This window comes from Peromyscus californicus, unplaced genomic scaffold (genome assembly GCF_007827085.1).
Source record: "Peromyscus californicus insignis strain IS unplaced genomic scaffold, ASM782708v3 Scaffold_9__1_contigs__length_137607984, whole genome shotgun sequence".
Classification (NCBI taxonomy): Eukaryota; Metazoa; Chordata; class Mammalia; order Rodentia; family Cricetidae; genus Peromyscus; species Peromyscus californicus.
The window spans coordinates 61,553,748-61,567,535 of NW_026294617.1; the positions used below are offsets into that span (position 1 = coordinate 61,553,748).

The window sequence follows — 13,788 nt, forward strand, 5'->3', positions numbered from 1 at the left end:
GAGAGAGAGAGAGAGAGAGAGAGAGAGAGAGAGAGACAGAGAGAGAGACAGAGAGAGAGAGAGAGAGAGAGAGAGAGAGGGATTAGCTGGTAATGAATGCATTAAACACACAAATAACCTTTTTTGTGAGAGACCCTTATCTCCTATGTTTTTAAGCTACTGCTGGAAAGGCCAACACTTCATTTCAGATGCTTTTCCTTAATATGGAGACTCCTCTGTGGCAAAAGGCAGTAGATTCCTATGTACAACCTAAGTGAGCGTGGGGAAGCCTATTAAATCCAAGGCAACTTCAGATATCATTAAGAACAGGACAACAAAGTAGGCTTCAGAATTGAATGTTTCCTCTGTGAAGCCATCTGCAAAAAATTTTAAAAAAAAGTGGGAGAGCAGCAACCATGGAGACAAGCCAGTGTGGCAGGCTTCCACAAGACTGCCTTTAACTCAGGAACTTCCTTAATTAACTTTCTGAATTTGCATCCATTCCCTGTACTCTTGGCGAGTGGACAGCTTTTCGTTTCCAGAGTTACGACGTTTAAAAGCCAAGTAACAAAAAGAAAGCAAAGTACTTGTTGCATGTTAATTAACAGTTGCTCAATAAAGGATTAATTTTTTTCACATTGGTTGATGATGGTTTGTGAATAACCTGAGTAAAATGATGATATAGCATTTGCATAAATTTTTTTTTCCTCATATGAACTAATTTTTAGAATTGTTAGTCTATTTGATGTTTTCATTAACATTTAGGTTGAGGATTTAAAGGCTGCTGTTATAGTGGCTTTCAGGGACTTTCAAGATAACGTTGTGCACAAATGGGTAAATTTAGTGTATTGAAAAAAATTTAAAACTTTGAGATAAGTAAAAGTGTACAGCATCCTTTAATGGAAAATGGCAGAAGTCTGTGTCCTAACTGTGGCATCTGCTGTCTTTAGACAGTCCACCAGGAATACCCGTGGGGAGAGTGCAATCCTAACATCAAGTTGAAGGACTTCACCACCTACAACACTTACAGTTGTTTGAAGGAGTGCAAAGCCCAGCACATCCAGCAGCAGTGCGGATGTTTGCCCTTTCTGCTTCCAGGTAAAGACTGACAACTTCTCCCCACACTGCCTAACTGGAAGCATAGGAAGCTAGTGTGTCCTTGGATAGTATTCCATTCTCGTGAAAGTCTATGCTGGAAAATGGCCCACTTGCCAAATCTTTATCTCAGTTGGTCCATTTGAAAGCATGGAAGCATCACAGAGTTTTCTGGGAAAGAAAATGATGCCATCAATCTAGGTCCTCAATTCTTTCTTAGAGGGTTAAAATGGGATGTTCTTAAGTACCTTAAATTGAATGAATGACAAAGAGTTTTGTAACCTGAAATTAAAAATTGGATCATGTATACATATAGCACTACAGACTCTAAAGATTTCACTGTTGGGAAAGTCCTTGCCTTGTGACTGTGAAGGAAACTTCTAGGCTTCTTTGCACACAGTCTCAGGTATTTCCAGGACCAGGGATCCCTCAGGTAATCATTAAGCAGAGGCCAAAACTTGGGTCTGATTTCAGACTTTCACATCTAGCTGATGTCACACCTCTCTGTGCTTACTATAAAATGGGGAGAATTGTGTCCACCAGAGCAGGGTCCTTATGAGGATGCAACAGGTAATAGAAAACATAGATAAGATCTATAGAAATGATGAACAATTTAATTTATATTTATTCTGTTGCCTCTCCTTACCATGTCCATAAAGAGATGTGGGCTATTAGAGAAACAGAAATGGAGAGAATACAACTGTGGCCACTCTAAACCCCTCGTGTTCTCTTTCTGTCTCTTTCTCTGTCTCTCTCTCTCTGTCTGTCTGTCTCTCTCTCTGTGTCTCTATCTCTGTCTCTCTGTCTCTCTCCCTCCCTCCCTCCCTCTCCTCTTTCTCCTTCACTCCTTCCCTCTGTGTGTGTGTGTGTGTGTGTTTCTCCTTCTGTCTTTCTATCTACTTCTATCTTTTTATCTCGATAAAGGCTCACAAATGTTGTTATTTCAATAAACAGTAAGGAAAAAAGAAAGTCTGGACTAGCACGTTATTCCTACTTCCTCTCTTCCTTTCTCTCCCTAGGCCCCCTCTCTCCCCCTCTTTTTCTCTTCCTCCTCCTCTTTCCCGTCCTCCTCATCTTCTTTTAAACTTTTTGAACTTGGGACACAGTCCTCCCCTATAGCCTCACAAGCAGTCTGAAAACTGTCTACAGTTCTCAGAGCACACTCTCCTTTAGATTTTGAAGACTATTGAGTAAACATATGGCTAACCTCAGAGACTACTTGTGTTAAACCAATAAACAAACATCCAGCTACATTTAAAGGCCAGTTTTTAAAAAAAAATTAGCTCAGGGAATAAACTGTAAATTGATTTTTCTTCTTTGTCTCAAGATCTACAGCAGGTGCATAACAAATTTTGGCACTTACATGGCCTAATCCAACCTCTAGATCAGTGATTTTCAACCTTCCTAATGCTGTGACACTTTAATTTCGCTCCTCATGTTGTGGTGACCCCAACCTTAGAATGATTTTTATTGCTACTTCATAACAGTAACTTCACAACTGTTATGAATTTTATTGTAAATATTTCTGGAGATGGAGGTTTGCCAAAAAGACTGCAACGCATAGGTTCAGAACTGCTTCCCTAAAGGCAGTTTATCAATGTGCGTAAAGATATACCTATATATAACTTTATACATTAATAACAAACAATACTATGTTAATATAAAGAGAAAACAGGATAGAAGATAGAGTATTCCAAGGCCTTTCTAACTGTATGGTCTAGGACAAGCCATTTTCTGAGGCTTAGCTCTTCATCTGGAAAATGATAATTCCTACATTATAAGATTATGAACATGCTAAAACAAGATGAAAATTGTGGAAACAATTGTAAAATTAAAATTTACAAGTATTTAAAAACATAAAGACTTGACTTGAGGAGACAAGTGAAAGAATCACAAAAAAGTGTTCTTCTCAGCAGTTCCTTTCTCTGGATTCTTATATGTCTGCATGTTTATTATCCTAAGAATAAATGTCAGTATGAAGGATGGTTAGAGAAGAAGATATAGAAAAGAAATGTGCTTTCATTTTATCAAAAATCTGGAGCCAATATATAGCTCAGTGCTGGAGGTGTATTTAAAATATTTGAGGTCCTGAATTCAAACAACTGCATCCTCAAAAATAAAGACACAAGTGAACTCAAATAACAATGTCCAGAATCAGTCTCCCAAATTACTTCTCCAGATAGGTGCACATTCCAAAGGTTCACCGTCTTTTCTAATGGAAAAATTTTACTTCAAGAAAACTCTTTATATGTTACACTTCTGTTTTTAAGGAAATGGTGTTGAGTGTGATCTACTAAAACACTACAACTGTGTATCTCCCATCCTTGGTAAGTAGCTTGATTTTTTTCTTTTACTTTCAAGGTTTATATTAAAATTATTTAGTTACAAGACATGAAATAACACTATGGATATCCCAGATATGAAAAAGAAAAGAATCTATATAAAGAATTTTTAATAATTAGTTAACACTCACTACATTACACAGTCAAAGAAATTCCCTCTGTCTAAGTTAAAGGCAAGGACAACAGAGTGCCCCACAATAGCTCAGGGGTTATTTTCAAATCTTTATGTTGTTTATAACTTCTGCTCTCTATATTATCAAAATGGCCTTGATTTTTATTTATTAGTGTATATGAGTGTATAAGTGTGTCAGAGAACATTCATTAAAGTATCTGTATGAGAATAGCATGCGTGAATATATGAGTGTGTTGGATTGTGTGTATGTGGGTATAGGAATGTGTAGTAGTGTGTAGGTGAAAGTTAAAAGGTGACAACCTGGTAGACAGAGAACCTCAGTGGTGCCTGAGAAGCTAAGAGAATCATGGAAACAAGGAACCTTATGTCAACAGACTATTTCACACCAATTTAGGATAAGTGTAAAGGTAAGTATAGTTTAAGCCATTGACCTTCAGAATTCTATCTGCAGGTTTCTCTCACAGTGGCATGGCACACACCACTCTCGATCCTGTTCTGTCCAAACAGCTGATCTTATATGGAAATAGTCCAGGAACATCCAGGAATTTCTTTCCTAATGAAGATCTGACTCCAGTGACTCAGTGGATCAAGGATTACAACTGTCTTATATTCTGTCATGTTGGTTGTACTAACAGTAAAATATAAACATGATTTACTAAAGTAATAGGCATAGTTAACTATGTCTTTTTCAACACAGGAAAAGAAATGATGAATTTTAGAATGCCCTGTCTCCCCATTGTGGAATCTTGTCTAAGTGCACTGTTCTCGATTTCATTTCAGACCACATTGAGCTTAAGGGACTGTGCACAATGGGAACACACAACTCTAGCTGCCCTGTATCATGTGAAGAAACAGAATACCCAGCTACTGTTTCTTATTCTACTTTCCCAAGTCAAAGAGCATTAAAATTTCTTGCCAAGAAATTGAATCAAAGCCAAGAATATCTCAGGTAATCTGGTTAGTCTTATAAATTATTCATGATTAACATTAATTTTTCCTTACTGAACACTTGAAGTTTCAGGAAATGACATGGTAGTCAGTCGAGGAAGGCAGTTTGGAGGTCGTTCAGCTAATAATGACAACGATGGGAATTTAGAGTCAAATACGGTCACCTCTGTTAGCTCCTTATTTTAGCTTTTAACATAGTCGTATGATGCTGACTGAAATTATTTGCTCATGATCATTCCTTCATTGCCCTAACTGGAGAAAATACAAATGATATCTAATATTAGTTAGTGCTTAAAACATGACAAGCCTTTATCTGTACACTTTGTGCTTTGAGACTCCTAATAACTATATAAAGTAGGTGAAAAAGAAATTATCTTCATTTTACAAGAGTGAATCAAAGTCCATTGAATTTTAAATAACTGCCTATCAAGGCAGTCAATGACATGAAAAGACTCGGTCTCTTCCCACCAAGTCTCAATGATGTGGGATTCTACTTCCAATCCTGAGTGCCCAATTAGTTTCCTCTCTGCCATACTATGTTAATTATTGCAAATTACAAAAAAAAAAGGCTGTAATGATATTTTAGTGTCTTTTTGAGAAAGAAACCAAACAGATCTCCATTTGAAATATTTTTTGCCATATTTTAGTAGCAAACTTACGGGAATAGCATAGACCAAGAACATGAAAAGCCAATGCTTTTCTATAATACAACTCAATCAGAAAAGAATAGTGAGCAGAAGGGATCTGGGACTACTGTATGGTAACAAAAATACAAATACTAGCTTGTTGCCCTCAACAAGGACTTCAAGTGCTGTATTCTCCAGAAGAATCTACAAAAAAAATCATTTATAATTGTTACAAAGCAAACCTGCTGAAACTTGTCGATGAAGAGTGTTGACTGGCATTGTGTCTGTACTTTCCTAACTTTATACCAATAGTCCACACACACAAATGAAAACAGACAAATCGCCAGTGTCTTATTCCTGTCCCTGTTGTTCCACTTGGAATCATATATTTATATAGATTCTTGACTCCATTGGGGAAAAACAAGCCTTCAGAATTATTGAGAACAAGAAAGGAAGCCCTGCCCCTTTCTAAGGATGACCCATTTCCCGGCATAGTGGATTGTTTAACATGCTCTCTCTCCATGCCTGCAGGGTGCTAGCTGGGTATCTTTGAATGTAACTGGTACATGGTGGCATAGACAGCACACAGAAAGACCAATCATGTAGGCCCCACTTACCTTCAGCAGAGCACCAGGAAGCCATGTCAATGTCCCCAAAGCATAGGTCTGTTTTGAGGTAACCAATTGAAAACATGTAAATGCATAGACAATAAAATAATCTCTATAAATCAGAAATTTAAAAAAATTTAAAAAAAGCATTTTTAACATGACAGGCCTCTTGAGTTATGAATTCTAACACACAGTAGATAAAAAGACAGACACAAAAATCCTATCTTTTTTAAATATGCTGCCTCCAATACAGACATCGGTGTTCATTTTTAATATGGAGAGCTGTTTTGAGTGTGGTGTTATGCCGTTATCTTTAAGTCTGATGTAGAAGAGCACTTTCTGCTGTTTCCTGAGTTCAGAATGACTTTATTTGTATGGTCTGTAGGCATAGTACAGGAGATTAACTGGTGAATCAGAAATACGATCCACACAAATATGCATTATTGATTTCTTTTTCTAATTCACTAATTATTACTGATAATCCTCTCTTAATTAACAGGTAGTGAGCTTGTGTGGTTTTGACTAGTGGAAGCTATGACCAGGATAACAAAGCAAGTAACACAGCAAAAGTGTCCAGACACAGGGGTTGCCAGAATCCTAGATGCAGGTAGCTAGATGTAGCTAGCTAGATATAGCTAGCCAGATGTAACTAGCTAGATAAAGATAGGGGCAAGTTGAGCTTAACTGAGGCAGATCACAATGTAGCAGGGAGTCCAAGTTCATTTGTGGCAGAATTTGATCAAATTGCATTGGTTATTCAAGTGGGTGTTTTAAATTATTTTATCGGATTTTTTTTAAATAAAAGTTGCACAAAATGGTTTGTTTTGTGCAAAACCAGATCACTCCTTCTAATGTCATACTAATGCTCAAGCCCCACAGAGGTTAGCAATATAGACACACATAATCAGTTTTCTTTTATCTCTTTGCTGTTATTAAAACTCAGATTTTATTTTATTATTTATTATAATAATGCTTTTTCCTAAGATAAGCAAGTGTTCTTGGACTCAATAGAACCATTTCATTACGACCTTGAGTTTCAATTTCAGAGACTCATGTGGATGGATGAGTCAGCTGACAGAGAGAAGCAGCATAAACATCACAATATTTTTATGGAAGAGGAATTTATCATCTTGTGAAAAACACAGATGGATAGTCTTCATAAATGATCACTAAAATTTAGCTTGGAAAGATAAACAAGATATTATCAGTGTGCATGCAAATTAAGAGAACAATGGAGAACAGGAAGTCAAGAATGTCACTAAAATGTCTGAATTCCCATGACAACATTACAACTTCTTCCATTTCGATAACAGTTTTATCACTTGTAAATATTACCATTTCTGCTGATGATCTGTCTAAGTAAATATCTTATGTTTTCCTGTTACCTAGCATTAGACTAATGGAAATTAGCTACACATATTAATGGTGCATTTTGAATTAAGTATATTAGAGAGTATTGATTCCCCAAACTGTTAACAATAAGGAAAGTGGTTTGCAGCCATGTTCCTTAGATATGTTAGCGAATGCCTTGTTTCAGGAAACATTGCTAATAGGGTCCACTCTTAATTAAAATTCCTATTGCCATCTGAAAATCATGTGGTAATTGATTACAACTTCAGTTAACAGCACAGACAGGTTAATATTTAGCCAGTTGTTTGTTGGCTTCATTTTTAAGTTGCTGCAATTTTAACAAATTATATAATAAGCATGTGTTGGGTGTTTGGATTCAAAGGCTGTGGTAGGCATGAGGATTCCTGGATGGATAAAATTTACAAGCCAGGCCTAATCGCACGTATTTCCATTGTGGTGGGAATGGATGATAAGTATGTAAGTTATATAAAATGGTGCTGGAACAGAAAAGACAAAGGAAAATCCATCTAGAGAAGCAAGAGTGAAAAAAAAAAAAGACTTGTCTTCAGATTTATGGACTGTCAGTGGGAAAGACCTTGAGCAGAAGTAAACAAAGCTCTACAACCTTGGGTCTCCAACGTCCATGCAGATGTTTCCCGTAGAGTGCCCTGTGAGTGTCAGGGGAGTGCAGCCAGAGTGTCCTGATTCAGCAGGTTGAAGAATTATCGGTTATTGTATGAAGAACAGCAGGTATTTGCTGAAGTGGGATAACTCAAATTGAAAGCATAATCTCTAGCCAGATGTCTGTAACAAAACTCCCAGGGAGAGATTATGATGGCTTGGGTGACAGTGGGAAGAGGAGGGTGTGAAACAATAGGACTCTACATAGATGCTGATGGTTCCACAAACAAGATTTGTTGTTAGACGGCTCAGGGGTGCCAAATGGAAAATATCAAGAGTTTGGCTTGGAATGTGTTGGAGTGTGTTAAATTATTAGACAAGTGAGCGGAATTATCTAAAATCAATCAAATACATGATTGGAATTCAAAGTAGAGGTCTTGGTAGAGAGAATAGAGAGTTGGGGACCTCAACTGTATCAAGATTAGAGGTTTTAAGGTGGTATTGAGCCACCCTAGCCATGTGTGAAGGTTTACAGAGGACATTAAAAAAATAAAGTCATTGCTCAAGTATGAAAACAATAAGTGGGAAATTGCATTTATCAACAGGGCAGCTTCTACTCTGGTCCATGTTTTAATTTCTCACTAAAACCTGTGAGCTCAGCTCTTCTCTACTAATCTTGAACAAGGAAACAACCCTACTTCTTCAGGATCATTTAGGCAACTTGGAAAAGTCAAGAACTGAATTAAAATTATAATCCAGAAGTTTGTAAATATAATGGGCCACAGTTAGATGATTACATGTATTGTCTTTCTTCAGTTTCTCAAGAATGAAGCACAGAAACGTGATGGGGTGGGTTCTTTCTTTCTTTCTTTCTCCCCAAATAGCATCATGGCAAGAGTGCCTTTCAGATAATGCTGAAGGGATTAAAACTGAGCTAATACACGCTGGATCGAATGCAATGTTAAATAGTTCCTGAATCTAAAATGGGGACTAAAAGTAGTGGTGACAGCTGTAAGCTATGTTCATTCTGTTTTCTTCCTCAGAGAGAATCTTGTGAACATTGAAATAAACTACAGTGACTTAAACTATAAGATAACACAGCAGCAAAAGGCAGTAAGTGTACCTGAGTTACTCGGTAAGTGTGTTGACTCCATCGTCAACTCCCATTTTCTATTGGACTAATTTCCTGTTCAGGGGTTAGGTTATCAGTGGAGGAAGAAGAATCAATTGTCCTTTCCTCCTACCAGGTATTAAGTGTTTATACTCCCTAGGAAACACCAGTGACTCCACCACACAGGATTTTGCCAAAGCAGCCACTGATGTGTATCTCAGAGTTTCACTGACAGTTACTCTCTCCTTAGGCTGCCCCATCACTATGTAACTATTGTACAGTATTTCAAGAGGTTTAAATCTTTGGAAAAGTCAAGATTTGAATTAATTCAATTAATTCTTCTTCCCAGCAAGGAGTAAGAAAGGTCCCAAGCAAACAATCTGAGTCATTTCTTTTACAGACACTGTCTGCTTCTGCTGTTATAACATGGATTTCCTAGATCCAGTTAGACACTAAAGGAAGCCACATAGGAGTCAGAAATGAATATTAGATTATGGCATAAGCATAGTCACATGAATCAGCTGAGAGAGAGATTGTGAGGAAGTCTCCAAATTCTTTAAAACTCCTGTAGAAAACACACTTCCATAAAACATCTGACAAACATCAGTTTCCTAAAGATGAGTCCACACAGACTATTAATAATGTAATCTTCCTTAGAAGGCAGGGCTACAGCAGGGATGTTTACAGGGGGAAAAACAGAAGGGTGATTGCTGGGGTCTTGTGGATGGAGGGAATTGGGGCATTATTTTTTCAAAGGAGTTCTTCAGAGGAATGTGGAAAGGTTTTAGAGATGGTAATGATGAAGATAAAAAAAATGAGTATACAGTGTGCCTTAGAACTACATACTTACAAGTTGTTCAAATGTAAATGTATATACCAATGTAAATTAAAAACAATTTTTAAAATGCAGTGTTTTAAATATATTTTTTGGTTAAATGAGCCACAATAGATGTTTAAAACAAAATACAATTAGGACACTAGCAATGCAATTTGCATGGAAATTGTCTTCTTGAGAAACAGCATAATCCTGCAGGTCCATATGGTACCAAGTTCCAGTTCTGCTTTGCATTTCATGAGTGCGCATTACATTGTAGTTAAGATTTTACTTAGCATTCAAATCTCCCAAAGTCTAAATGAAATTTTTGGAAACATAGTTTTATACCTTCTCCTTTTGAAGATGATTTGTGTGAATATTATTATCAGGTATTACTAGCTTGTATTACTTTATTTATACTAAATTTTAAAATAATATGATTAATGTACATTCATAAATCAGTCATGATTAACTTACTGGATTAAAATAATGTATACTCTAATAATGTTTACTTTTCAATGAAAAACATGTAATTTCTTTATGGATTTTTATTACAGCTGATGTTGGAGGTCAGCTGGGCCTATTTTGTGGAGCTAGTGTGATTACAATTATAGAAATTATTGAATATGTATTGACCAATTTCTACTGGATATTCATTTTCTTTTTGCTGAAAATACTTGAAATGATCCAGAGGACTCCTCAACTTCAGTCGGTATAGAAGAATGCTAATATTCTGTTACAATAAAAATATTGTTTTTTTTCTTTTCATAATACATATAATTATAATGCCTCATTCATTGTTATGAGACTTTATGTCACAGTTTGGAAAGTCTAATAAAAATCATTGAAGATTCCTATTTCTGTGTACACTGCTCTCTGCCTGTGTTGTATAATATATTCTGTATTGTTTAATTATTTCTCTATTGTAAACTGAGCAGTTAAAATAGTAACTATTACATGGTAGGCATCTTTTACCTTTTTATAATAATGAATGGAAAAAGGTGTACTTTATATCTAAATATGGTAATCACAGCTATCGAACTGCATGTGGTTGTGAGGATTGTTTTAAATGTCAACCTGCCACAACCTAGAATCACCTGTCCTGTGACTAGAGTCTTCGTTGAAGAATTATATGGTTGGGGTTGGCCCATGGGGATGTCTGTTTGTTAATTGACTCAACACAGTACAGGCAGCATCATTCCCTAGGCTGAGCCCTGAGCTGTTAAAGAGTAAAGGAAGTTACTGAAGGCAGCAAGCAGGCAAGCAAGAACCCATGCATCTATCCCCTCTCTGCCCTTGACGGTGGGTGTAAGTTTTTTAAGTTTCTGCCTCAACTTCCACTCAAGAGTTGACTGTAATCTGGAATTGTAAGTCAAATAAATCCTTTCTTCCTTAGTTGCTTTTTTGTGAGGGTATTTTTAATCATAGCATCAAAAACAAAGCTAGAACCAATGAATAATCAAGACAATTGTTCATTTCGGAAATAGTATGCATAATTTATGCTTTATAAACTTTCTCAGAATTTTCATTTTTGCTAAACCATAGCATTTTTGTTTTTTCTTCTAGATAGCTTTATTATAACTGACTTGGGGTAGGCGGGAATCTATTTTCTGTACAGATGGATTCATAAAATAAATGTAATTGAAAATGGAGCTGAATCTGACCGATAGAGGGACTCCACAGCATTTCCTCATTTCTTTCTAACACCTTTTAAGTACTTATTTAATCTAGACAAAAACTCAACAGTTCCGTTTGTTATGCTCTAGGCAATCAACTACTTTCAGCCTCTCGGAATGTTCATTCAATGGTGAATTGCTCAAAAGTCTTCTTTAACACATTGAACAATGATCAAGGCAAAGAACTCTAACTCCAGGGCTTAAGGTCAGTTAGTTTGTGCTTAGCCTGGATGGGGACCTTATTTCAGTCTGCAACACAAACAATATCAATCTAATTCCCAATTCTTTCTGTATTGCACTGTTTGGTTACAGTTTCTTCCCAACTACATGGCATCCTCACTCTTTTTTGCTCAGGTAATTAAAAGAGAAATGGCCTGATAACTAACACATACTGACATGAAAGACACTGTCCAGAATGAAAATTGATTATCAGCTGTTTACACTGGTGCTTGGCCGGCATCCAGACAGCTCCCGGTATTCAAATGTATGAGTGTTATCTGTTTGGGGATTGGTGGTGAGAAAATAAAATATTTGTACTTTGAAAATAAAGGCTTTAAATGTTACCTTGAGAAAAGTGGAATAACCTCCCAGAGCATTGTGAAATCTGTGGTAGGTGCAATCCTAGTGAATGATTACAGCAATGAGCTACCCCCAAATGTCACAGTCTTGACCCAAACAGAAGTGGATGTAATAACAAAATCAAGCACCTTATATAATCTCTTATCAAGAAGGGAGAGGTCACAGGACTTCCCCAATCTGTGGGTGACCTGCTGGGCAGATGTCATATGTGCATATAAATGATGGGCAAAATATCTGAATTAACCCAAGGAGGAACATGTATTGCAGCAAAACACAGTGAATAAAAGGAGGAACATTAGGGGAAAAAATACTAAAACATGAAACATTGGAGCAGGAGCAGGAGAGAAAAAACTGACAAGGTCACTAGACAGAGACAATGACTTTTTCTTTTTTCAGGGTGCAAAGGGGCTCCCTCCTTAGATCCAGCATAATCACAGTTAAAGTGTAGCGCATTCCTGGCCTTTTCCCCCTGGGATAAGTTTTGTAACAATACTAAAGTGAAGTGGAGAGGAAAGAGTTGAAAAAAAAATGCTGACTATCCTCTTCTCAGAAGTTGGCAGGAAAACGATGATTGGCTTGATGATCAGAATCTCTGTACCAAAACCTGTAACTGTTAACACTAAAATCCAATGAGCGGGTCGTCGTAAACAAACCAGTCCACTTAGCCTTACAGAGAAGCAAAGGTCACTTCTGAAAATCAAGAGCAGCAGTTGGAAGGTGCAGAGCTGGAATAGTTGGACATCAGAGATGATTAGAAAGGGAAGTCTGTAGGTTAAGAAGCAAGAGATGCCTGTGAGAGCAGCAGTTACACCCAAGTCTGCTGGGATACACTAGCTGTGTGGACACAGGACTTGACTGCCTCTGTCTTAGAGACTCCATCATTTCTCATATGGTTACAAGTTGTTAATTGTTAATGGTCAGGAAAAAAGCTGAACATGGAGATTAGATTCAGAGGTTTTGTTTAAAAAAGAAAAAGAAAGAAAAGAATATAGATATGAGATAGATCACTGAATCTATTCTGAGAAAAAGATAAAGAATAATAGGATAAATGGGTCGATCACTGAATCTACACTAAAAAGAAAAAGAGGAAGATATAAAAATGACAAAAGGTAGATTACTGAATCTATTATGAAAAGAAAAAATACTTTTAAAAAGGAATTACTTGTTTTAAATAAGATAAGTAATGAAAATTTTTTGTCTGAATTTGTCAAATGTTACTGGACTGGATATTGTTATATATTAATGGAGTTTTTTGCCTGACTCTGCACTGCTCCCCAGGAAATTATATCATGGGGTACCATGCTGAAATGCAATTTCTTAAATAATTCTACTGTCATGCTATTTGTCTACTTCTATATAATTCATTAGACCTTGCTGTCTTATGATCTCTTAAAAGCTAATCGCATTATATATTAAGCACCACTTTTAGCTACTTCTTAAACATATGTATGCAGGCCAGTTTGGCAGGGCAGAATACACTCCAATATTTCAGCAATTTATCCTCTTTTCAGAATAATTTCCTTTTCTTAAAAATGCTTAAGTTTCACTGACTTTTGAAGGTATTCATTCTCTGAGAAATGTCCCCCACTTTCTTTAATCACAATTTAAATCTCTTCCATCTAAATGTAAGACACTTGAGCAATAGGAAACATTTACTTACAATATTACAAAGAATCAGTAAATTCAACTAGACAGTTGAATACATTTTATGCAAAAATTAACATAAAAAAGTATCTGCATGCCATCTCCACTTTCTCTTTTGAGTATTCAATATTTCAAACACTGGAAACTTCAAGTAAGAACCAAATGAAATGAACAGCCATGTATTCACTATTTAGTTTTAACCTAACCAGCATTATCTGGATTATTTCCTTCAGATATTGCATTCATGGAGTCTTGTATACAT

General features: G+C 36.4%; 1 protein-coding gene across 1 annotated transcript in view; it reads left to right on the forward strand.

Annotated features, from left to right (window-relative positions):
• Asic5 (acid sensing ion channel subunit family member 5) overlaps positions 1 to 13,094 on the forward strand; it is a 28,726-nt gene extending 15,632 nt beyond the window's left edge. Inside the window, exons 6-10 of the mRNA XM_052732173.1 lie at positions 930 to 1,077; positions 3,345 to 3,401; positions 4,330 to 4,498; positions 8,746 to 8,837; positions 10,185 to 13,094. Coding sequence (XP_052588133.1) covers positions 930 to 1,077; positions 3,345 to 3,401; positions 4,330 to 4,498; positions 8,746 to 8,837; positions 10,185 to 10,345 — 627 coding nt within the window. The 3' untranslated portion in view covers positions 10,346 to 13,094. The remainder of the gene's footprint in view (positions 1 to 929; positions 1,078 to 3,344; positions 3,402 to 4,329; positions 4,499 to 8,745; positions 8,838 to 10,184) is intronic.
• The last annotated feature ends 694 nt before the right edge of the window (positions 13,095 to 13,788 follow it).